At 40.1% G+C, this 26,925-nt stretch overlaps 1 protein-coding gene across 1 annotated transcript in view; it reads left to right on the forward strand.

The window, feature by feature from the left end:
• The first annotated feature begins 120 nt into the window (after positions 1-120).
• Positions 121-26,925, forward strand: part of adamtsl5 (ADAMTS like 5) — a 31,661-nt gene continuing 4,856 nt past the window's right edge. Inside the window, exons 1-10 of the mRNA XM_088371306.1 lie at positions 121-651; positions 10,933-11,008; positions 14,765-14,943; positions 15,949-16,009; positions 16,636-16,741; positions 18,075-18,202; positions 20,163-20,286; positions 25,617-25,703; positions 26,246-26,409; positions 26,501-26,705. Of these exons, the coding sequence (XP_088227432.1) occupies positions 629-651; positions 10,933-11,008; positions 14,765-14,943; positions 15,949-16,009; positions 16,636-16,741; positions 18,075-18,202; positions 20,163-20,286; positions 25,617-25,703; positions 26,246-26,409; positions 26,501-26,705 (1,153 nt within the window). The 5' untranslated portion in view covers positions 121-628. The remainder of the gene's footprint in view (positions 652-10,932; positions 11,009-14,764; positions 14,944-15,948; positions 16,010-16,635; positions 16,742-18,074; positions 18,203-20,162; positions 20,287-25,616; positions 25,704-26,245; positions 26,410-26,500; positions 26,706-26,925) is intronic.

A 26,925-nucleotide genomic window follows, 5' to 3' on the forward strand; every position in this document is an offset into this window, starting at 1 on the left:
AGGGGCGAGTCCGGAATGTAGCTCAGGTGGAGAGAGAGAGAGAGAGAGAGAGAGAGAGAGAGAGAGAGAGAGAGAGAGAGAGAGAGAGAGAGAGAGAGAGAGAGAGAGAGAGACGTGTACACGCGTACACGCGTGCACACAGCCGGAGTGTCTCCTCCGTGCGAACTTGCTGGTGTCGGAGTGTCAGTTGTTCTTGGAGGCTTTTTTTATGTGGAGCGCGTTGGACTTATTTTGAACGAATGAATGAAGAAAAGACAGTAAGATAAGTACATTCTCAGTACCTTTGTGTAGAGAGACAAAGGCATTTACCTGGAAGCGAAATTACACTCTTTTGCGTGCGAGCTTTGTTTTGTTTGTTTTTAAATTACATAATATCCAAATATTTTTTTGTGGCTTTCTCTAAACAAGGTGTTTTCAATGTGATTTTGACACCTGAAAGTGGTAGGAGTAGTTAAACGTTTTCAATGCATTTTGAATGAAGCGGTATAGACAGGAGGCTGCCATGGAATGTTCTGAAATCCGACTGTGGACGCTATCAGCTGGGATGCAAAGTGCACCTGAGCCGCGCTGTTTGACACCATGAGAAGACAACCAAAGAGCGCGTGACTTTTTGCTAGTGTCCACCATCATGTCCTCCTCGTCCATTGCAAGGTAGGAAACTACATATACTTTCAGAACGAGTTGTATATGCAGAGTAAATGAGCTAAGTACATCAAGATCTTCCAGCCAGTCATCGGCCTTTTTCACATGTATGCTAATCTGTCACTAATTGGACATTTCAAAGGACATCGTGAGCATCCTTAAATTCAAATATTTACCTCGAGTTCTTTTTCTTGCAAGGGGCTGCAAAAGCGGTGATGGACGCGAGGTGATAAATTCCTGGGACACTTGAGCGTTCTCCCCCGTTACTGTTGTTTTGAGGCACACACACACGCACGCGCACATGCACAAACACGCACGCTGAGCACGCACAGATGGATGGATGGATGGATGGATGGATGGATGGATGGATGGATGGATGGATGGATGGATGGATGGATGGATGGATGGATGGATGGATGGATATGCAACATTTATTGAGCACATAGCGTACAGTGTACGCCATTTAATAGAAAGTGGATACACGGGTTAATTGTGATCTCATGAAAGAATATTCACTTGTTCTCCTGATCACTTTGTCTCTGGAATGGATCGATTAACAAAGATATTTTATTTGTATTACTGGTAAAGAAATCACATTTGGAGGAATTAAGTCAAATTAGACAATTTCCTGTGGCACACCTGGACTCTCATTGCGCAATACTCAGAGAAACGTGGCAATGAGATAATTCTGCATTTGCCCATGCAGCTTGCATGTGTATTTCCTCTGAGGGCACAATTCATAATTATTCAGTCTGCCGTAAAGCGCTTCCTGCCATCAGTGAGGTAATGCTCCTGCCACTTTTGAGATAGTGCAACTCCTGGCTCTACATTTTGTCTATTCTGCCACGCAGCATTTATCTCTTAAATGTCACCAGCTATAAATAACTTCATTTTTCGATCTAAGCCCTGCAACAGTGGACACACACACAACGTCAAATCCTCTGGTCCAACTGTGTATACGAACTCTATTTATCTTTAATCTGTCTTTAACTGTCATGACCTTAAACCCACCTTGGCTATGTCCTCTTCTGCCCTGTTAGTGGAAACAAACTTCTGAGTACTGAGTACTGAATATCTGATTACTTTAAGCCTTTAAGGTGCTACAATTGATGGATGTGTCAAGAGGAATTATTAGGGGTGTCTGTCCGATGGACGACAGTATGTCAAAGTGACTGGTCTGCAAAGTGAAGCCGATGAGGCGAAAGGGTAGGATTTGGCTCAGGGCAAGTTTTCCGTCTGTGATAACTCTGTTGAGGAATGTTTGTTTGGGAAACAGCTACCAGACCCCTGCGCACATTTTATGAACCTAAACGCTGCTTCAATTCGGGGACTCTAATTTAATTTACATGCAGTGATGTCATTTTTCGTGTGCTATTGCAACTAACATAACTTTTCCAGCAACAAAGAAGGGGGAAAATTACATTTTCTTTTATTATAGGGCATCTTAAATGTTTTCTTCAGTGCATAATAATGCTGCCACTAAATACTAAATCCAGAGTAGCAATGGTGGTAAATATGAGTAAAATTACAGCGAAAGACTGTCTCGAATATCATTGTGACCAAGCCTGCCAAATTTGAATGAATTAAGAAAAATACCAAGTATGAAATGGCTCAGAAATCATAAGAGAAACACTTGTAGGTGACTCCAGGTCCGGTAAATTTCTACTTGCTAGCTTTCGTGAGCGGCATTTGAAAATTCTCCACCTCATTCAGTTTTGTGGGTCCACCCAACACTGGAGTCTTATGACATTATGGGCAAGTGCGTGAGTGTCATTCTGCACACACACGCGCACACACACAAACGTGCACGCAGTCAAGGGAAGTGTGGTACTACTTTGCTGCACCAACTTGCTAGCAAAATGAGCTTCGCCTGGCTACTGGTGCACATCGTTCCGCAGTTGGAGCACTTCGAGCGGAACTCCCGTATTCAGTTTTTGGTGCAGTCTGAATAGGTGAACTGCTCATTTCGACAACACTCTAGTTTCCAAATGATCGCAGTGCAACAGTTTGCTCAGAGTACGCTTTCGAATGCACCCAATGTCAATTATGTAATAATCAATAATAATTTCACAAAGGAGTCTTGAATTTGGATGTTTTTGCACAAGCACGTCCGCCTCACAGTGCAGAGATTGTGAGTTTGATTCCGACTCTGGCCTTTCTGTGTGGAGTTTGCATGTTCTCTCCGTGCCCAAAAAGCAAAACACATTCATGGTTGTCGGACTGAGGACTCTAAATTGCTCGTAGGTGTGTGTGGGTGCAAGTGCAAACGGTTGGTCGTCTCTGTGTGCCCTGCGATTGGCTGGCGACCAATTCAGGGTGTCCCCCGCCTAATGCCCAAAGACTGCTGGAATAGGCACCGTCATACCCGCAAGCCTTGTGAGGAACAGCAGTGCAGAAAATGCATGGATAGATGCTGCTGCACAAATAACGTTTTTAAAATTACATTTCAGTGGTCCTATGTTTCAAACATAAATAAATAAATTTAGCTTTGCTTCTAGACATGAACATATGTTTTGACACTACGCAATGTGAATTCAAGAAATACAACTGTTGATTATATAAAAAACGAAAAACAATTGTTCATATGTTGGTCATTGATAAATCATAGATTTTGCTTCAGGTCTTTGGGATTAACCCCCAGTAAAGAAAAAAAAGAAAGAAAGAAAGAATGAATGAAAGAAAGAAAGAAACAAACAAACAAACAAACAAACAAAGAGACAAACAAACAAACAAATAAATAATATTTGAAAGTTGCTTCTCAAATTAACTCTACTTGTTATGCTTGGCATTTGAAGCATTTTCCCATAAAATTCATTCAAAATAATGGTTTGATAAAAAACACAGTTCTGCAGAATTGAGTCTAACTGATAACATGTGTTAAGAATTTACATTATGCTCATAGGTTCACTTGTTATTGATCTGTCTTTAATATATATTGCAGAGATTCCAGTCCTCTGAGGTTAAGTCAAATATTTTAAAACAAAACATAAAAACTTTCAAATTCTCAGGCCAAAGTTGAAGAAAACGCATTCAGAACTTGTGAATCTTGGAATCCTTCCATCTTGTATGCAGTTTTCTTTGAATCAGATCGTGTACTTGGCTAACTCGCCAGCAGAGAAGATTGTTATATTCCTTGCTTGTCACAAGGTTCATTCAGATAAGTGTTTATTGCTTTGGCCTTGTGTGTTTGTCGGTTTCCTTCTCAACAAGTCATTGCTATGTTTAAGGATGCTTAGTATGTGTTTTTCTAAAATCCCTTCAAACCTGGAGAATGTTAGTCCATTGTATTTGATTGACCTTTTATTTTATTTTTTTAATGATTGTGGTTCAAATGTGCAAGGATCGAGGTAATAAACTAATAAAATAACTAAAACTAAAATTGAAAAAAAGTTTACTCAATGAAAAAATGCTTTGGAAAAAATAAACTGACCGAAACTACAGTAGATATTACATTTATAAAACTAACATACTATACTAGACTGCTTCTATACCATAGTTATTACAAAAATGATGTACATTGGCAGCATTTAAACATGTTAAGAGAAAACTTTAATGTAAAGCGCCTATTAAAAGTAAAGAAAGCGAATTGGATTTCAGAAATCACTCAGAAGACAAAAATGATTTTAAAAAATATAATTATAAGACTTTGATCAAAAGTATAGTGGAGAAAGCCAAATTTTTAAATCTGGATTTAAATGCATTTACACTCAGGGCTGACTTCGCTTCTGCTGTCATCTCATTCAATGTGTGTGCATCATAAAAGCTAAATACTCTACTATGTTTGCTTTGAACTCTGGGCTCGTCTGCAGATCTCAGAGTCAATCAGCATTTCTTTACTGTTTTCAGGACCCAAACAATTCAGTGCTTTATATACCAGTAGCAGGATTTTTAAATCTATTCTGCATCTTATTGGGAACTAGAGACAAGTGTTTATTGAACTAGTATGAATTGGGGACATTGATCATTATAGCTGTGTCATCGGAATAGCTGTGATTGGTGTTCTGAAGCATTCGACCAAGAGGTATCATAAACAGACTCAACAAAAGGGGTCTAAGGACTGACCCTTGAGGGACCCCACATATTATGGCCATTTGATTACATTCAAAATTGACAATATTCAGTTTCCGTTTAAATGCATTTATTTAGGTATTGCTATATATAAAGAGGAAGGGAGGTGGAATAGTTGTGTGAAATTTTTAATTTACATTACTTTATTGCTAAGTGGCTTTTTTTTTATACTGGATGTTGCACACGACAAATGCTCTATACACGAAAAAAATTCATACTAAAACTGATCAAAAGTAACTGAAACTAAACATTTTGGGGAGGGGGGAATGAATAACTAACAACCTTTCTCTAAAAACTAATTAAAAACAACAAAATTTCATAAACAAAAATCCAAACCTTTTTTTAATGATCTTGCATTGTGAAATCATTTCTTTCTACACCTCAAGCCTTTCTGTCATGTTCTCTCCCATGGTTGTCAACCTCCCTCATTTAAACAGTGTTCCTTTTAGGTTATTGTGTAAACAATTGTTGTCTATGTAAACTTGTGGTTGACACACAGACCATTCCAGGATGTACCCCCACTTCTTGCTCAAAATCATCTGGGACAGGCTTCAAGTCACCCTAATTATGACAAGCAGTGTGGAAAATGGATGAATGGAAATATCTGTATTTTTCTTCCCCTATTTAAACACCTATACTTAAGTTATCCAGCCACGGGTTAAAGCTAATATACCCCCCCAACCACCCGCAGAAGGAATTGCTATCAACAAGTTTGGTAAAAGAAGTGTCCTAGTGCTCAGTCTAAGTGGCTGTAAAAAGATAATCTTATAATCCCTGAGGTATGACGGTGTAGCAACTTTGTTCTTTTTGTCATGGAAGCAGCAAAGGAAGTGAAGCAGTGAAGCAAAACAAAGTGAAGGGAACGTCACTGAGCAAGAGTTTGAGTCCAGACCTTGAGTCTCAACCTTGTTGGAGGTACTGAACCTCACTAGTTTCATATGCGCAATCACCGAACCCCTCTTTAGTGGAAAATATATATATATATTTTTCAAATTCAAGACAGTGATGTGTTTTACTTGTAAGGCAGCAGCAAAACTAACGGTGTGATTTTGAATCTCTTGGGATTAGACCGTGTATGGTGAACCAGGAAACAAAATTTGAAGAGGATTCAACTCAGACACAAAAGAACAAATTGGCTTTGATAGACAAGCAGTCTGTAACAGTGCTACAAAACATGGCAGAAGGCAGTCCTGATAAAACTGATCTTTTTTTCAGGGATGTGACAATATGCAAAGGTCACGATGCAATAGTATCGTGATATGAACCTCACAATACAATTAATTATCACAATATGAAGCGGGTTGGAGATATAAAAAAATGCTCATAATACTGTATAAAAATTCCCAACATTGTTGCAAATTTTTTGTGTGATTAAATTAAATAGGCGTGGCCAATACTGGCTCAGCGGCACATAGTGCCATGTTACATGTAGTTTACAATGTTGTGTTTGTCTGAAGTAGGTAAAAAGTGATTTTTCAATGCTACACAATCATCTATGAGTAAGATTGGCCAAAACCGATTCAGATACCGAGCACATAGATTGGCTGCACATTTTTCAATTTTAGAGCTGTTCACTAATATTTATCTAAATAATTGATTGTCAATATTTATTTTCGATTCATTCATTAATCAAAAAAACATGATTCAGTCACTGCTTTGGTCTCTATGACATGTGCAGTGTTAAGGAAAGGGGGAGGGGACGCAACACTGCACACGGGCTGTTCTCTAGGTGATCGTTTTTTGTGATTGGGAAAGAAAGGCCTTTACGTAATTCAGTTGATCACAGACGGTGGCAGATTGATCAGAGCAATATTATTTATTTCCCTTTCTTTTTTCTCCCCTTTGAAACGTCCTCCAAGGGAAGCAGCTGCTGAAGCACAAAGACGTCCCATTTGCACTCAAAGAAGTGAATACATGCAGAGTTGGCCCACAGAGTGCTCGATTGTTATTGCTTCATTCATAGTCGCCGCACATTCAGGGGTCAGAGTTGACCAAGGGCCCTCAGACTAAACATCTGTTAAAGGTTGTGTCAGTCCATTCAGTGGCATGCTCCTTAGAATGATCAGTCCAACTCTCCCAAACACTGCTTGTGTCTTTGCTCCATGTCAAGTGGGGGGGATCAAAGGTTAAGATCGGTCATATAGTTGGAAGACATAACTTGCTGGGTGAGCTGCCTCAATTAAAGCTGATGCCTATAGGTCACCATAAAGAAACACCAAGAGATATTAATTAGATATTGATGTTATTCACATTTCTCACACATCTTAAGACACTTACCGTAATTGCCGGACTATAAACCGCACCGGATTATAAGCCGCACCAGCTAAAATTCAGGGATATTTCATTTTTTTTCTTACATAAGCCGCACCGGACTATAAGCCGCACGTGCACACGAGTTTTTTACAAAGAGAGACAGTAGACAGAAAGCTTTTTTAACGTTTTAATAACATACTTGAACATGCCTTTCTAAACATTGCCTGTGACGCAGCAGTAGTACCGCAGCAACGCGGAAGTGTGCACGCGAGTTATTAGCAAAGAAAGACTGGACACAGAAAGTTTTTTTAAAGCTTTAATAACATACCTTAACATTTCTTTCCAAACACTGCCTGTGACGCGGCAGTAATACCGCAGCAACACGGAAGTAACACAGCAAAGTCACTGAGACGCGGCGGTAACACAGCAGCAACACGGTAGCACAGCACTAACAGGGCTGGTTAAAAAAAACATACCAGTAAAAGTAAAAAAAGAGCCGTCTTCATCTTCCTCCTGTGCACTGAAACCATCGAAGTCTTCCTCCTTAGTGTCCGATTAGAATAGCGTTAGATATCCTTCGCCTCACACTTTCTCAGTCTCTCTTTCGTCGTCGGTTTTATGCATTTCTTCGAGTGTGAAGAGGGTCTGTTCATGATAATCTTATTCATACACGAAGCGCTAAATTACATTAAACTAGCGAGCGACACGTATAGCTTAAAAGCGGCATCATATGCATTTATTTTATCCCCCATAATGACGGTTTGTGTATAAAACCTTCCTATCTTTGTGTGAATGCGAGTGTGTGCGTGATGCGCGAGACGATCACGTCTTCTTCGGCGCATTATCTCTTCTTCGTCTATCTCGCTCTTGCTTCCTGCTAGAGCACCCCCTGGAGACCGGAGGCCGTAAAAATCCATAAGTACGCTCCAGAGTAGATACAAGATAATGTCATCAACATCGACTGCCTTTGGCTTAAAAGCGTCATCATATGCATTTCTTTTGTCCCCCATGATGACGGTTTGTGTATAAAGGCTTCCTTTCAGTAATGTCCGTCTTGATCGCGTTCTGCATGATGCGCGAAATGTAAACACAAACTAGCGCGTCTTCTTCGGCACATTATCTCTTCCGAAAGAAGCTATGACGACAATGTGGCCCGCGAAAAAAATGAGTTTGACACCCCTGGTTTAAAGGATTAAGAGTTTGTTTTGTAGCTTTTACTGTATATAATAGTAATATTAATAAGAGTAAAAGTGATCAAGTCATCACAAAAATCCCGAAAAAAATCTTATATAAACCGCACCTGACTATAAGCCGCAGGGTCCAAAATTTTGGAAAAAAGTCGCGGCTTATAGTCCGGAAATTACGGTACTCACTTCCAGTCCACTTTCTATCTATATGTAGGCAATTGCAATAAAACATGGTGTTTATTTGTCCTGACTGCAATGTGAGCTGAAGTTTTGTATGACCGCTGAAGGTTTTGTTTTTACCTTTTCTTTTACTCTCCAGGCATATTTCTATTTTAGGATTATTGTAAAATGTTACGTTAGGTTTTGTCGATCACCGGAATGTTTGATATTTGGAAGAAGAAGAAAAAAAAGAAACCATAAATTGAAGATCAACTTCGAATGTCATGAAAGTGATTGTCAAACTGTTTTTCTAGCTAATGGAATTTTTAAGGCCTCAGAAGGAATAGCCATGACAGCCTTGATGTTACATATAGAGCGTATCAAAGATGAGCTACTACTTATATATTGGAAAAATGACATCTTTCCTTCTTTAAATTTTGATTCTTTTTATCACTTCATCTCATCAGTCCATAAAGCTTTTACCAGACTTTTAGAGACTCGCTTGCACTTTTTGGCAAATTACAATGATTGAACAAATACATCATTATGTTTGGTATCATATGGAAGCATAAAAAACGATTCCTGATTTGTAAAGTCGAAAAGTTAAAATTAGGAAAATAACCCTTGTAAACAATTACATATGTTTAAGTGTCATTTGGGTGGGGTGTTTCCCTCTCACGCTCTTGTCATATGTGCTACGAAGGTCAGTTAGAATAAACAACTTGTCTCACATTGATTAAAGTCACTTCCCTCTCCCTGGCCTGGAGCTATGCACTAATGTGCTGCTATAGGCTTAATGAGAGCAGGAGGAGGCAGGCTGACCCCTCTCACCTCTTGAAAGGCCCCTGCAGTTTGAGGGGCAATCACTCAGTATCTATGACTGCTGTCTTTTCATGTTCCTATACGAACAAAGAGAAAGTCAAACCAAGAAAAAAGATTATCTTTACAATTATGCATGTCAAACTATCTATTTTATTAGGAGTAGTTTACTGAATTTATGAAGGTTGATGGATGAACCATTTTGATCAAAATACAATCAACCATCCTATCAATTGTTTACCACGTGAAGATTTTTCTTCATTCAAAAAAAACATTCATTTATAGTCCTGTTTTTGGACACCTGGTTAATACAAGCCCACCATTTAGCCCACCTCTGATTTCTTCCAACACTGACATCTGGCTCATGAGTTGATAAATGCTAACGTATGGTTATCAGTTCATTTTGTTGAGAGTAGATCATGACCAGTTCATTGCGACCTTGAAAACAATCCACTCTACTAATTAGATGGTTTTCATTAGTTGGCCGCTGGCTTCCATTAGTAATACTGTTGAACATTTGAAATGTTGTTCAAAAGACTCTTAAGACAGAAGCCATAAAGGTTTGTTTTGAGCTGTCAGTAGATTTGTTAGGATTTGTTGCTCTGTGTGATGGTTAAATTACCCCAGACGGTTTTAAGATTGCAGGAAATAATTAATCACATAATGTGGGGAAAAATATACAGCAGAAATTCCAAAATGGTTAGTCTGCCTTTGCTGAAACAAGACAGTCGCTATGTAGTCGTGAAATTAAGAATGTAAGATCCTTCCACCGTGAAGATTTGTTCCTTGCTGTTGTTTTGGTTCAAATGACCTTCTTCCTCTGATATGAATTCCCATGCTAGTTTAAGATAGGAGCTGAAGGGAGGGCTTGCTCAGCCAAGTGTGAGTGAGATGTGTAACGTTTAATTGTACAGGCCAACTGACCTGGGATCGAGCCAAAAGACATCTACAAAAGCATGGGGGTTGCACTTTTTTTATGGTGCAAGGAGGGATAAAAGAGTCGTGAGTGATGGACGACGGATGGACTTGGTGCCAGATAAAAAGCATGCGGTAAAGAGAGAAGATGAAGTTGGCAGCTTTCCAAACGTTTTATACTTTGCCCAAAGAGTGTGACCATGACATGGCAAAGAGGAGACATTGTGTCTGACAGCAGAAGTGTTTAAAAGGAGGCAGGGGGCTGTTCTTTCCAGAATCACTGTATCACTTCTCAGAAAATACACTTGTCTTTTGATTAGTCACACGGAGGCGTGTTTGCTCGCCACTAAAGTGCAGCTTAACTATCCCGCTGAACAAAGCTTAAGCATGACATTAAAAACATGAGTCTTATCTGGAAGCACCTCAAATGACTCTCAGTGTTGGTACACCACAATCCTAATGTTACATTCGTACAAAAAGTGTTAAGACGGGACATTCTGTATCATGCAAAACTTTTTAATTGGTTAAATATGGTGCTAAGCATGGATATCTAGCTCAAACACTCCACTGAAACATTTTGATGTGGCATTTGCATGTTCTCCCAGTACTCTAGTTTCCTCTCTAGGATCCTGACGGACTGGGCAAGAGGTCAGATACAACCTGAACATGTCGACCCGTCAGTCAGTTACAGGGCACGCAAAGACAAATCAGTCATACATACATTCACAATTATGGACAATTCAGAGTCTTCAGTTTAAACAAAAAGAATGTATTTGGAATCTGAGATCACTGACTTTGGGGTATTTTTCCAACTTTTCCAAATCTGCTGTTGCACATTCACCTCTGTATTTATTCAACATCTTCTGTTTGTGTCTCTATTTATCCGCAGGAAGCTGACTCTCTGCGAGGCCCTGACCTTTGTTCTGCTGCTCGTTGCTCCTGCCTGCCTGTGCTCCCTGCAGAGTGTAAGTCATCAAGACAAGTCACTGCACGGCAACATCTGAAGAGCCTCTGTTCATTTTCACAGTCTCTCAGGGGCTGATTATATCATAACATAAGCCTGCAAAGTGTACTGTAGTAACACAGAGAAAATCCCCTCCCCCCTCCCAAAACCCAACAAGAGCAGCAATTCACAAAAAAATAGATATACAGTGATCCCTCGCTACTTTGCGTGTCATAAGAACACAATGACACATAAAAAAGTTCTCAAGAGGAACGTGGCCACTGAGCTTAAAATGTAAAAGTGTGTTATATGGAGGTTGGGATGCAGAGAAACTGGAAGAGTCACAGAAAGGCAGAGAAGTGATGTCCTTGGAAATGTCTTGCCGAATGCCCCTCTTTTCTGAGTCCCCAAACAGCCACCCCCACTCCTAAACCACCCCAAACAACTGCTGAGGCTTTTTCCGTGCCCTTATATCAACTTAAATGCTGCCATTTTGCTAATTTGTGCTCTCAGGTTCCATAGGGGAAAATCCAGCTCATTTTGATAATGAACTAAACTAATCACAGGTCTTCAACCAGATTCCTAAATGAGTAGATCTCTGAGGTCTATGAGTCTGCTCATGAGAACATGTTTGTGTTCAGTCCATTTGTGGTGTTTTGGGGCAGTTTTTTGAAATGCAGTGTCCCAATATGTATCTTGTTCTTCCCTGACCCTCATATCGCTCTTTCATTGCTGTTTGCCTTTCTGTTAGGAAAGCACAGACATCCTCTCACTGGGTGTGGCTGCCAAAACCAGACACTCAGATAAGCAAAAAAGGTCTTTGCATGATACACGTTAGGCATTTAACTATTACTTTATTGTAGCAACTCAAGCTACCAAGTTTTATCATCATTTGACTGTGATTGACCGTCCATTCAACCAGTCAAATTTCTCTTTCAGCTTCATGCACTTTTGTCTGAAAAATTAAAAATCACGCACAGGTCTTAAAGGGTCACTTGAGTGTACTGAATGGCTTTTACTCTGTATGTAAAAAATATTCACCTTGAATTTGTAGCGATGTTTATTTTTTGATGAGTTTTACTGACACATTGGCGCACCCACTTTGGGTGTGTCGCTTTTTTGTTTTCCGTTTTAGCTGGTCCACATACTAAAGGGAAGAAGGCAGTCATTGAAATATTGTTTTCCTGCCTTAGGAGAAACACCCAGTGTTTAAAATTGTGGTTTATCACTACCGTAATTCAGATGCCCATTGCTACTCTTGTCCACTTCAATCTGTGTAAATAAAAAGTGATCTGCATAATGTTTTGAATTTATTGACATCAAATATGAGCTCCTATGAGGATAAAACAGTCTCATTTTCATAAAAGCAAAAATAATGTGCAAATTGTTCTTTTATTATTTTTAATGGTTGAAGTGGACAACATTAGGACTTTGCGTATGAATTTTGGTGGCGATGGATGGATGGCGATGGATGGATGGATGGATGGAAGGATGGATGGATGGATGGATGGATGGATGGATGGATGGATGGATGGATGGATGGATGGATGGATGGATGGATGGATGGATGGATGGATGGATGGATGGATGGATGGATGGTTATTTAGTTATTCATAAATAGCGACTTCAATGTGTGCATATCTGACTGTTGTTGCTGTTGGTAATATAGATTTGTCACCTTGAAAACACTTGAAACCTTTTGTAGATTTGAAACCATTTCCATTCTTCCTGCCTTCTCCTCTTTCCTGCTCTACTAGGTTAACTCTGCTTCATATTCACAGCTATGGGAACCACTTTTTGGCATCTTCCGGAATCAAGTCTTTAAACTTAGCACTTTTCATTTGAGGCCCAGTGGGAATCGTCTGTGTTTGTTTAGTGGTAAGTCGGATGTACCCCACCCCTCAAAGTCAGGTTCGACAAGCTCCAGTCTCTTACAACCCCAATCAAGATAAGTGCTATACAAAATGGATTTTGTGCTCTTGCCAGTCTCTTCTGGAAAATAAGTTAAATTCCAAATTGTCCCAATCAAGGGTGTGCCATTTCAAAGGATCCACTGGTCCGATTAGTTTCATTGTTTTACATTATCATAATATCATACGTTTCCTTCTCGGTTAAAGCTTCTCACAGCTTCCTACATGTACATTCACATTGGAATACTATTTGCTTCCGGACATGAAAGATGAGTCAGATTGTACCTGACTCATGTTTCACTTGAGTGGTGATGGGGTGTGTAGTAAACATTCCAGTAATTTAATTCATCTAGAATGCCTTTTCCAACATTTATCAACACTAATTTGACCGGCTGTAACACTAATGAGCACAAGCTCAGGTGACCCTGCCATGGAGAATGTTGGAGTCATTGCACAGGTCACTCTCAATTGATGTGTATGTACAGTAGGTTTGCATTGACATTCTTCATATTCGATGTTTGCGTGGGGGATAGATGTCGACACAGACGTCGTTTCTCTGGTTTTTGTTGAATTTGTTGTCACCTTTCGTTGTTTGTTAAGGGTGGTTAGCCTTTGAACATATAATATTCTGCCTGGACTCTAGCAAGTTTGAGGGCTTCATCAGATTAACTGAGGCGTAAAAGAGGTTGAAGTATGCCATGTAATGTTAAAGCATCTCTGGGAAATGAGCTCATGTCACTGCAATGTTGTGATGGAAACATGACTATGCGTGTGTGCGTGTGCGTGTGCGTGTGTTTGTGTGTGTACATGAGAGATTCTATTTTATGAGTCACAAAGTCAAATAATGGCTAAGCTAAAGTAGACCTTTTTTCTTTTTGTTGGAACGTCACAACAAAATAGTAAATTATCAGGTCAGTGTGTTTTGATCAAAAACAATTTGGTCAGAGTCAAGATCCTTTTTAAAGTCATTTTCATCTGACATCTTCTATCTAATGCGTCATCTTTTACACAGTAGTGGGACACACATCTGCTTAACACGTTCACACATTTTCAGCTCTCACATCATTCTGGGACACTGATAGACACACAGCTGTTGAGTGTGTGTGCGAAGGAAGAGTTAAGTGGGTGTGAGACAACTCCTGAATAAGAAACTGGTGGGAACATTGCCAGTTTCACTCCACCTCCAGGGTACAAACTCTGGAATGTGTTTGAGGAGCACCTCTGAGATTTCTTTAATCACTTTTATTGTTTGGTTGTGACGGTCCTTACCCAACAGGCTAATGAGGTAGTGCCTCTTCTGGGTGGTTTCTTGGCAATACACGTACTTTCCCTGAAGAATCACATATTAGCCTCCATACACACTTTTTCCTCTCTCACCAATTGTCTTGTTTCGCACTTAGGCACGTGCATATAAACACGCACGCAAGCACACATACACACACACACACACACACACACACAAGTTCCATTGAAAATTAGTAGTAGTAGTAGTAGTAGTATTTACTTATTGAAAATAAAATGTGTAACAAATGAAAATTCACAGTACTACCAAGTATGTCCATGCTTTGAAGAATTGCAAGTTTTACACTAGAATTAGAATTATGTTCTATTATCACGTGCATATTCAAGACATTTATCCTCTGCATTTATCCTCTCACGATAGTGAACAGAGCAAACACACACTGCTGCAAGGATTGATTTAGCACATCCTCTCCAGCAACTGTTTGTCTGTCCACACTGACACAGGTGACGTTTTTTTGCCCTTGAACCAGGATCACCCACGCCGCTCCAATCCGGCCAGCCGGCCACAGCTGCCCCAAGGTGCATGTTTCATTCCAAGTTGGTGTTAACTTTCTTTTCACTCTCAGGTTCAGGCTTCGTGGAGTTCTGCATGGGATCCCTATAGTGAAGGCTCGTTGGGCCATCCTGCACGAACCCGACGCCAGCTGCACTTTAGGAACGAATGGGCAAGCTGGAGCGGCTGGTCCGTGTGCTCACGAAGCTGTGGATCTGGTGCTTCTGTGCGCACACGAACCTGTATCACCAGGTTAGGAACATCTCACAACATATTGGGCTGAATGAGCACCAATATTTCAAACTTTGCTTGAAAAAAAGCTTGAAAAGAATTGATCAAGTCAGAATCTGTCTACCCCATTTTACTCCTTATGCATACACACTAAATAGTTAAGTTTTGATAAGACATTAATGAATTAATAAGGTCCCAAACGTCCATTTTTGTTTCAAGCCTGAAGCTTCCTTCCACAGAAATCCTGCAAAATTGCAGCGTCAGTATCATAAACGAAGATAAAACGGTTTGCCCATTGATGTGGGATATTGCCTTAAATTTGCGACCTTTCCGACCATGTCCGTCGTGAAATTACTTATCAACAATTGTAATTGTTTTTAACACAACGGCCAGGAAACATGAATACTGTACTCTTCACACCCAGGTTATTTTGGACTCGGGGTCCCACCTCTGTTTTGACTTTGACACTACATCCGAATATGGAAAATTGCTGGGTTGACTCAGCCCCTATCACTATGAGTCACGAAAGAACAATATTGGTCCAAGCCCTTGTAAAAGTCGGAATTTTTCCTCAGGTCAATTGGATTCTTCCCCTCTTTATAAAAGATTGAAAAAAGAGCAAGAAACAGGAAAATTGTGTCTTTTATAAGGGCTTGACAGTTAATATGAGCAGCATCTGGACCAACTTCTCATTACTGACTTCTTAATGTGATGAGTGTTATAACCAGATGGAGCATTAGTACATTTTGACTTGCTGTACCTTTAAGGCAAACTGAATTCAAGGTCATTTAAGGAAGCCAAGATTTATGCTACTCGAAGACATGTGTCATTGCTGTTTACATAGTTTGAGTTCCTTATGATAGGCCAGGGTGATATAAGGTCTTCCTCATTGCAATGGACATAATATCAAAATATAACAACCAAATATGGTATTTTTAGAAGAAACGTATGTGATTAATTTCTGGAATATTTTTAGCAGTCAACAGTTATATAAATTGAATTTTGTGCCATTTATGTCTTTGTCAGAAACCCAGTGGGTGGACCATGTGGAGGCGATTCAAGACAATACAAGATCTGCAACACTAAGGTCATTCAGCATCAAGGTTTCCCACTGTACTAAACTGCCACACAATTTTCAAGACAAATATTTTTGGACAATGGCTGATATTTGCTCTTGAAGTTGAGCACGTGGGCGTGTTCAGGGATAATGTTGCGGCTGAGACCTTTCAGGGTGTGAACTGGAATTTTACAGACATATTAACCTTTGTCTTTAGTGCTCCACTCCGAGCTCTGGGGTTTGATGCAGTCGCGTTGCAATCGAATATCGGGGCTGCTACCACGTTAGATACGTGAGGGGTTGTGCATTGTGCTGTGTTTGGACAGGCACAGCCCCATACTTGCATGTACATAGACAATCTCACAGATGAGTTGAAGCTTGTTTCAGGATGAATGTGAGTGCATGTTGTGCACTTTGTACTTGGTGATTCAGTTCAAGCCTCGGGTACAGTAAATAGCCACCCTTCACAGACATGTTTTCTGCACTCTGACACATCTCTGTAGCTACATATTAGCTGTCATTTGATACCTGAAGGCTTCATTTGCAAGTTAGGTTACATCTAGGCTTGAGATTACAATTTGCCTGGGTTGAAAATAAAAAATCATATTTATCATTGCTATAGTCGTGTATTCTTAATGCCAATGCATTCTGTGTAGGAGTGCCCTCCTGGCTCGCAAGATTTCCGAGAGATGCAGTGTGCTGCTTTCAATGACAAACAGTTGATGATGGGAAATTCCTTCAGATGGACTACCTTTCATGGAGGTCAGTCTGACATCTCAAATCACTTTGTACAAACCTAAACTCTTTCTTTTTGTTATTCAAACTTCAGTGCAGATTTTGATGTTGGGGAGAAAAAAAATCAAAGTGTTATCTTGAAAAGAGACCAAAACTATGCCGATTGAAAAACAGCTTCTAATTTACTTTAGGTGTACCTTTTTAGATGTTTGAGGTAAAAATGACAAAAATGGGAAGGAGTAAAAAATAATAAAATTGAAACTGCTTAAAAAACAGAACTGAAATGACACTGCACTTTTATAAAGCAAACCAAAACTAACTTATTATGGCTATTGTGTCATCTTTATCAATTAACATCATACAATGTGGGTTTGTTTTAAATGCATTTATTTATTTATATACTGCTGTTAACCATGGCGCTGCATTGGCACTTTAGGATACTATATTCCCATAAAAAAAATCTGCAAAGCCCCCGGCATGCTCCTGTTATTTATTAGGCCTTTTAAAAAAAGAGAACCGCTTTATGAAGCAAATGAAGTGATAAAAATCGACTATTTGCTCAAGAAATCACAATTAACTACAATGATAAATCCAGTCATCATAGCCTTGGGACATGAAGAAAACACATTTCAGTATCTTGTGACCTTGCAAACCAAACCTGTGCTCTTGAGATACTTTTACGTGCTCATGTGAAATTGTTTTCTGTCTTCTTAAGTAATTTCAGTTGACATTTATCAATGTCATCTTGTTAAATTGAATTTTAAACATAATATTTAGATATCACATTATATATATATATATATATATATATATATATATATATATATATATATATATATATATATATATATATATATATATATACACAGTGATGATATATCTTGCCATTCTTAATTTGATAAAGATGCTGTCAGGCATGTTTTGCATCCGATAAGGAAAACAGCTTAGAGCAGGGGTGTCAAACTCAATTTTGTTGCGGGCCACATCGTAGTCATAGTTTCCCTCGGAGGGTCATTATGATTGTCAACATCTTCTATATACAGTATAGGCTAAAAAACAAACTAATGAATAACTAGTTTTGAAATCAGAGACTAGTAAAAACTGTTCAAATATTTAAAAAAAAAAAGGTGGCATTAGAAATTGCAAGCAATGTCTCTATTTTTTTTTGAGTGAAGACAATTTTAGTAATGACACAAAGTCGATGAAAAAAGGGTCTTTGCGGGCCACATAAAATGATGTGGCAGGCTGTATCTGGCCCCCGGGCCTTCAGTTTGACAACTATGGCTCAGAGCATTTCACTGTGACATTCTCTAACCCAGTTGAAAGCAACAAGTCAATGACTGAACGTTTCTCCTACCAGGCTCCAACCCCTGTGAGCTCAGCTGCCTGGCCCTGGGTCATAACTTCTACTACAACTTTGGACGTGTACTTGATGGCACAGCCTGTGACAAAGTACCTGGAGCTGTGTGTGTCAACGGACGCTGTCTGGTGAGAGCAAACTCAGTGCCTCCAACTTGTAGTCTGCTTATCAAGGACTACCTTGGACAAAACTTGGAGCAGATGAAACTGTATAAACGGTCATTCTCGGGAGGCCAAATGCAATCCATCATCAGAACACTATAAGGCAAAATAAGGACAATGACAAATGGCTCCCCTCAAAGTTTTGTCCAGTCCTTCTTGCTAATGGATATGTACATATTAGAGATGCACCGATCCGGCTTTTTCAGTTCCGATACCGATGCCGTGGCTTTGCGTATCGGTCGATACCCTATACCGATCCGATATTATGGTTGATTTAACAAGCTACATACCTCTACATGTGGAAAAATAAAATATAGCATCGGGACAAGAGAATAAACAAGTGACTTGGTCAAATACAATAATCAAGCAATGTAAACATGTGTTCGCACACTTTCTCATACATTTCTGACAGTGCGGTCTCAGAAAAATACTTGCGCGATGGCAAATTGTACCGTGGCTCCAAGTGCTCAAGTAAACATCGGAAGCCCTCGTTTTCAACAACACTCATCGGTTGTCCATCCAAAACCATGAATTCCAGCACTTTCTCAGTAATTCTCATAGCTTTTGTGCTATTGCCTGGGAATTTCTCCCGTCTTTGCAGTGCATCTGCAAACGTTAACTGCCGTGTAGGTCCACCTCCCGCTCCCTTAGATCTGCTCAACTGCTGGAACTCCTGGTGCTCCGTTGCATGGTGTTTCTGGAGATGCTTAATTAAATTGGTAGTACTATAACTGGCAGTACTACCACCACCCCTGGCAACATTAGCTTTGCAGACATTACAAACTGCCGTCGAACTAGTTGGCGTGTTCAGTTTAAAGTACCTCCACACAGCTGACTCTTTCGTTCGCTCCATGTTTGCGTTTGTTTAGAAAACTCTCGTGGCATGCGGCACACGTGCTGCTGACGTATGACGTAGCCCACGTCCCAATAGATTAAGGAAAGGATCAGCTCACAGATCGGCTGCATTTTCCCAGACCCGATCCATCTATTTTGTTGATATCGGGGCCGATATCCGAACCAGATATCGGATTGGTGCATCTCTAGTACATATATATTTGTTTTGTTAACAGGGAATTTAACCATAGTCTTAATGTGTCTGCCTCACATTAGTGGTTCCGGGCTTGAAACTCTGGTCACGCCTTTCTGTGTGGCTTTTGCTTGAGCTGGTAGTCAGACTTCCTCCCATGTCAGGATAGTGAAAGCTTTCAATTGTCCATAGTTATGGTTAGTGGTTTTTGATAGATTAACTTTGCTTGTGTATGAAAGAAAATAATATTCCTCAAAGCTTCACGAGTTGTTTTGTGTTTGACTTTGGAAGTTCTCATATTCTGAGATAGAGCAATCTTTGGGTAAATTTGAGTAATTTCAGAGGAGTCATTTGCTTTATCATGTTCATTCCCCCTACGGGACCTTGTGTTGTGTACACTGTATCTTCAGATGATTACCTGTAATTCACATACATGGTTGGAGTGTTTTTCTGTTTTGAAAGTAGTTTAGGGGGCTGATTATAGGTCTCCTGGAATCTCACTGGAGATGAAGGCTAAAGTAAAAGACATTCACTGTAATCTATGTAGAAGCAAAGTTCTCCATGCAACTATTATCACCCTGTGTTTTGGAATTTATAGAGACATCTCTAGACCCTCAACGGGCCCCTTGCTGCAGGTAAATGTTTCAAAGACATGAAAATGACAGGGAGAAGAAACAGAAGGTGTGTGCGTGCGTGCGTGCGTGCGTGCGTGCGTGCGTGCGTGCGTGCGTGCGTGCGTGCGTGCGTGCATGCGTGTCATGCTAAGTAGAAAGTTGGTTGTGAATAACTGCACGAAATAAACAAAAAATGTTGCCTCGTGTCACATAATGTGCAATTGGAAGCACTTACGACAGACATCCCATCAGATCATAATCTTTGTTGTGTCTATGCTTCGTATAGAAACCTGGCTGTGATTCCATCTTGGGTTCAAAGGAGCAAGAGGACGCCTGCATGGTCTGTGGAGGGAAAAACACCACCTGCCTTCATCACAGGAGTGTTTACCAGAGCAACAGCCTGGAGGCAGGTAGGATACACACACACAGACACACACACACGGATGTGCAATAATCACCATGCGGAATCACTTTCAGACCGACCTGACATCAGGATAATACCGGGATCTTGGCCTGATTTGTCATCACTGATGTTTAGGCATGAGGCTCTTCAGAGACCTTTATGCCAAACTAAAGCAGTTGGCTACGCTCCAGCATCAAAATTAAACTAACAACCGGTAGTCTGAAAGTGCAGTTTTTATGTTTTCTGAGAGAAGAGGCGTGTGCAGAGTCCCAACACAAGTCATCCTATACAAGTTGGGCTACTTACCACAAATGCACCTGTGATATCCTTGAAATGTGTCCATGTGGGTCTTAAGAACCGTCAACAATTAAATTAAATAAAAGCCCATCCGGGACAAAATTCATTAAAACCTTAGCCTCTGTAAGTAACAATTCACGATACTGTGAAAATATACTTTGAATGGTCGATGGAAATCTGCATTTGGTTCCTTGAGATGCTCTCATCACATCATGCAGGGATCCAAGAATAAAATTTCAGCAAAAAAATAACAGCTGTCAGTAACAATATTGTTTGTTTATTTTTACAATACACCCAAATCTTGATTTTATTCGCTTTGATCCTACGCGGTTTGGTCATGAACCCCAATTTTTTTTTGTCATAAATACATTTTCATGTAATATTTTAAATGGACAATATGAGGACCGTACGAAGCTACATGACTCGCACGTAAACCTTAGCGTTCGGAAATTTGATGAATTTCCGTGACCAATTTAAAGGCGTTTGATAATAAGAAGTCGGGCTGTTCCATCTTTATGACTGTTTTATTACAGTGTTACGGATAGCTTGGATTGTTTTTGATTTGAAAAGGGGGAAGTTCACGGAATCCGCTCATCCACACAGACACTCACAAGTCAGACCGTGGCCGGACACAGCAGTAGAATAAATGGCTGCTTTAGTCTCTCTTCCATCCAATTCACATAGCATCAAAATGTCTTACTCAAGCCGCCTGACATTGTCATCTGCGTATTAGTCTCTTAATAAAATCTCAACAGACTTAATTCAATATGTATGTGGAGGTGGACAGCAAACTGACCCCTTTGGCTGCCCAACAATACGCCTGACATAAATTAACGTAATAAAGGACCGCTTCGGCTGCCTAAAAACATGCCTTTCTAAAAAAAAAAAAAAAAAAAAAAGACTTTCTATACGACATGCTTTCGGGGTTAATGTTATTCCCAAACTTTTTCCCAAAGTCGACGTAAAATTGAGGTTCAGGTGTAAAAGTAAAAATTCAGTTCACAAGTTGTAAATTTAAACTACAGTATTTCCTGGACTATAAGTCGCTCCGGAGTGCAGGTCATACCAGCCATAAAATACATAATTAAGAAGAAAAAGACATATATAAGTCACACTGAAGTATAAGTCGCATTTTTGGGGGAAATTTGATAAAATCCAACACCAAGTACAGACGACATGTCCTCTTGAAAGACAATTTAAAATAAATATAGAATAGACGCAACAACAGGGTGAATAATTGTACAGTATGCTAATGTTACATGAGACATAAACAACGAACTGAGAACGTGCCTGGTATAACATTAAGAGTTATTCAGATAACTATAGTATAAATAACATGCTAACAAGTTTACCAAACCATCCGTGTCACTCCAAATTACTAAATCCAATGAAATCTTCATCCTCTGTGTCACATTTAAACAACTCCGCTATCTACGGAAGTAGAAGATTCTTCTTCTACGTAGCTTACGTCAGACTCATTGTCAGTTGCAGTTCCAATTATTCCACAGGCCTAGAGCGCCCTCTTGCGGTTTAGTGTAAAATTAACATGTGAAATGAAATGTGTTAATAATTTAGTCGCTTAAGTCCCTCCTGAGTATAAGTCGCGCCCCCGGCCAAACTACCGTAATTTCCGGACTATAAGTCGCGGTTTTTTTCATAGTTTGGGTGGGGGGGCGACTTATACTCAGGAGCGACTTATATATGTTTTTTTTTCACAAATTTTTACTTGATCATTAAGACATCACTTAAAAGTATAGTTGACCACTTCCCATGTTATTTTTAGTATAGTTGATCACTTAACATGCTTTTATATCTTTATCTTGAACATATTCAAAACATAAAAAATAGAGAAAACATCAAATAAAGCAATTAACACTTCAAAGCACCATATCCAAGTCCACTGTCTGTTTGCTCCTCTTATATTTTATTATTATTTATTATTATTTGTTTATTTATCATTTATTCAACACTCTTATTTATTCATTGTTTATGCCTTCTTGGTTTTTTTTGTGGTGCTTGTATGGATATGTGTACTATCTCACCGAGGGATAGTGGGAACGTAATTTCAATCTCTTTGTGTGAAAGTTTGGAGAACCGTGATGTACCAATGGATTACTATTTCAAGTGACGTCAGTGGCACCGCGCGGCGCGACCCACGTAAGGACGACCGGCATCATTAGCGGTGATCATTTCTAAGTGACACGGAGGACAAAGAGTTTAAAGGAATTAAGGATTTGGAGTGACAGAGAAGGTTTGAAAAACTATTATGGCTTTTACGCACGCCCGGTCCTACTCTACTGAGTCGGGGGCCGGCGCTCGGTCGAGTGGCTGTCCGCGAACGGTGCATGGGGCTCGGACATGGCCATTACGCACGCCCGGTCCTCTGCCATGGAGCTATCGTCTCTGGAAGTCCACGCCGCCACACGCTTGGAAGTTTGTTTTGTGGAATAAAGAGCCGTTTACCAAACCCACGTCTATCCTTGTACTTTGTTAACGCTACAATATAGTTATATACTAGATCTGTGGAATAAAGACGAGGCTGACGTCAGGGCGCACGCGCGGCGATGTTGACAAAGGACGAGGAATTTGATCGATGGATTTAATGGATTTAAAGTGCACGGATGGTTTGATAATAGTATTGCTTATATTATAGTTATTTGAAATATAGTTTATCTATCTTTATATGAGCCTGTGGAATATTTTGAAGCGCAAGCGCCCTCAGCCGCGCGCAGCCATTGTTGACAAAGAACGATCGATGGATTTAATGAATTGGAGTGACACCGATGGTTTTATAAACATGTTATTTATGTAATGGTTGTCCTAAATCACTCTATATGTTACGTCAGGCCCGTTCTCAGCTCCTCATTTGTGTTTGTCACGTTAGCATACCTATCGTTTAGCCTGTTGCTATTGTATCGAATGATCGATGGATTTAATGAATTGGAGTGACACCAATGGTTTTATAAACATGTTATTCACGTAATAGTTGTCCTTAATCACTCTATATGTTACGTCAGGCCCATTCTCAGCTCTTTGTTTGTGTTTGTCACGTTAGCATACCTATCGTTTAGCCTGTTGTTGCTATCGTTTAGCCTGTTGTTGCTCGTTCATGACTGTTTTTGGTGTGGGATTTTGTCGAATAAATTGCCCCCCAAAATGCGACTTATACTCCGGAGCGACTTATATATGTTTTTTTTCACTTTTTGGGGCATTTTATGGCTGGTGCGACTTATACTCCGGAGCGACTTATAGTCCGGAAAATACGGTATGAAAAAAAACTGCGATTTATAATCCGGAAAATACGGTAGTTCATTTCATGGTTCATAATTAAAATTGTTGAACTAAGTTTATACTGCTCCAAAAATGAACTTGCTCATAGTTTTTTTTCCTCTTTTTTTTTTTTACAATATGTTGTTGCAAAATATTAGCACCAAAAAGCTGCCATTTGCCCCATTGTTATCATCCATTCCGTATAAAGCTGCAACTTGCAACTTGAATGCTCTTTTTTCTAAATGAGGAATTAAAGTAGGCAGGCATGTAGTTTTCATTAATTGATGACAACACATCTGCAGCTTCCTACAATCCGTGCGCTGCTTGGAAGTGGAAGGTGCACGCGGCGCCACCTCACGGTACTACAACAGCTCTGGTGTGAAACAAGTGGCCTCCCCACGGCTGTGTGTGGGAGCAGACTGGGCCAGCCTGCAGGCCATAATGGGTCAATGTGAGCAAGGAGAAAACAAGTTGATAATGTCTCCTTTGTTTGGGTGACTCCAAGTCCTGGGAGGATTTCTCCCTATCCGCAGCTGTGCTTCCAAACGAAGAGAGATTTGACGGAGGGTGGCGACACAAAACGCTCCTGCAAGGTCAGATACTTTAGAGTTCATCAGGGCCTGTCTGGAAGTCTGACGATGGGGGCTTACTGAACCTTGTGCATATTTTCCCCCTCAAATTGGTAAGCAGGAGCAACCAAAGCAAAAGACTGTTCACAGTGTGTAATAAATGGCCCGCAAAAGGCAACAGCTTTTCACTCCACAACAGCCTCTCAGCTTTATTGTTGTGAAATATTGCTATCGAATGAATGGCTGTGATTTCAACTCATTCTTAAAGTGTGTGCAGAGGGGCTTGTAAAGCAACCCTGTATAACTTAACTCATTGTTCACTAACAGCTGATGTCATCAAATCTGATTGATCTTGTAAATTATGATATTATAGTGAAAGCACAAATATGAACTGTCATGTAGACTGTATAGTAGGTAGTAGGACTCAAGTAGGGCTGAACAATTAAATTCAAACTGTTTCATTTTGCTTGGTCGGTGGGCTTCATTTTTTTTCTATATGCATTTTTCATTCATTTATTTAGATAGTATTATCTGGATAATTTCAGTGTCTGAGAAGTGCAGTCCAGATGTTCCCACATCATGTTTTATGAAACGTGAAATGTTGACGTGATGAAGTCACAGATTTGTTGGCATTATTGTTTTAATCTAATTTATGACCTATGTTAACATCACACTTTTGTGAAGTTGTCACAGTGAACGCCCAAAAGACTGCAAGTCAGTGTTTATCAACATTTCTCGCAGTAAAATGGCTGTTTATATTAATTCATGGTTTATATGCCTTCATTTTAGCCTAACCTACACGATAAACTGTATGTATTGTAAATTTTATATGGTTTATTTTAATACAGATTCATTTATTACTTGTGTTTGTTTAAAAAAGCGTGGAAAGAGGACCTTGAAAAAAAACGCAAAAAAAGTAAATCACACTTGAAATATTGAGGGAAAGAAAATCACAATTGAAATTTTTGTCAAAATTACTCAAGTCATTTCCTGACTTCCATGCAGGTAGCGTAACTTTGAAACTCGGTGATGACATGATTTTGAGTGGTTGTCCTGTTATACATGTGTCCTATGATTGAGTGCCGTCCAAGTCAGCATCAATTCTCCAGAACAGTCAATAAAATGGAATGGGAGAAGGAAATCTTTTCTCTTGTGTTTTTAGAGCAATGTGACTAATGCAGTGTGTTGTTCCGTTGGCTAGGAGGACCCTTGGGATACAACGAAGTAGCCAAGATACCAGCTGGAGCCACTCACATCCGAGTCACGGATAACAGCAGGAATTATCTCGGTGAGATCACGAACACGCGTACAGGCCACCTGGTCTTGTCTGTGCATATCTATTTCAGGTTACTGCTGTGTCACTGACTCCAAGTAAAACCAACATGTCAAATAATTTCCTGGCCTTGCTATTACTTCCTCTCCCCCAGAGACAGTCGGGGTTCAGCAGCCTCGTCTGCTCACTGGATGTGTGGTGGTTTTTCCAGGCCACATAACAACCACAATTTCTATTCTCGTCTTGTTTATGAGACCAAAATAAAACTGTCCTCGTAATAGCACACACGGTGGTTTGAGATGGACGCATATGAAAGCTTTATCTGACTACCAGAGCAAAGCAGGTGAATGTGCTTGTTTCCATTACATGTCATGGAAAATCCCTTTCAGCACTTAGTGGAGACAACTGCCTTATATGGTCATCTGGCTTGTTTCGTTCTTCAATGTGCACCTAAACGCACCCTCTTCCCTATAGTGGTCCACTGATACAGAAAGATAACTTGTGTCTGATTGAACAAGAAAAATGTAACTCCAAAATCGCCCTCTTGCCTCTTTAAGCTCTCCAGAATGGTCGCTCCCAGTTTGTCATCAATGGTAACTGGAAGATTAGTGTCCCGGGCGAGTACAATATAGCTGGGACCAAACTTCTATACCGGCGGTCGGCTGATACCTGGGAGAGCTTTGAGGTTCCGGGACCAACCCAGGAAGACTTGCGTCTGATGGTGAGATAGCGAGAAACATTTAGACCACCTAAAATCAAGGAACCTTGACTTCTCTCATCTTTATGTTTCAATGTTGTCTTTGTGTGTACAGGTTCTTGCCACCGACAGAAATCCAGGCATCGAGTATGAGTACTGGTTACCCCCAGACCAGTATGACCTCCACCATGGGAGAAGTCCACTGCGTCAAGCTCATCACAGTCCGAGCTACCTCCCGTGGGAGCAACCCACCATTAAAACCACTACCACCACAACCAGCACTACGCGGCCTCCTCCAGTGAGCACCCGTCCCCACTGGCGTAAGGCTCCTTTATTTTTTACTCTTCACTAAATTGTAGTTTTCAAGCTACTAAAGGAATTTCTTCTTGAGGACTGATAGGACGGTCATCTCTTGAATCTCTTGTAGTCAGAGTCATTGAGGTCACAGGTCACTGACCTACCTGGCCATTATATGAGTCTTGAGGGTCACATGAGTCAAATGCCTCTTAGCTATACAACACAGGGAAGCAAATGAGTCAT

Source organism: Syngnathus floridae, chromosome 3 (genome assembly GCF_059516105.1).
Source record: "Syngnathus floridae isolate MCC-2025c chromosome 3, RoL_Sflo_1.0, whole genome shotgun sequence".
NCBI classification, from domain to species: Eukaryota; Metazoa; Chordata; class Actinopteri; order Syngnathiformes; family Syngnathidae; genus Syngnathus; species Syngnathus floridae.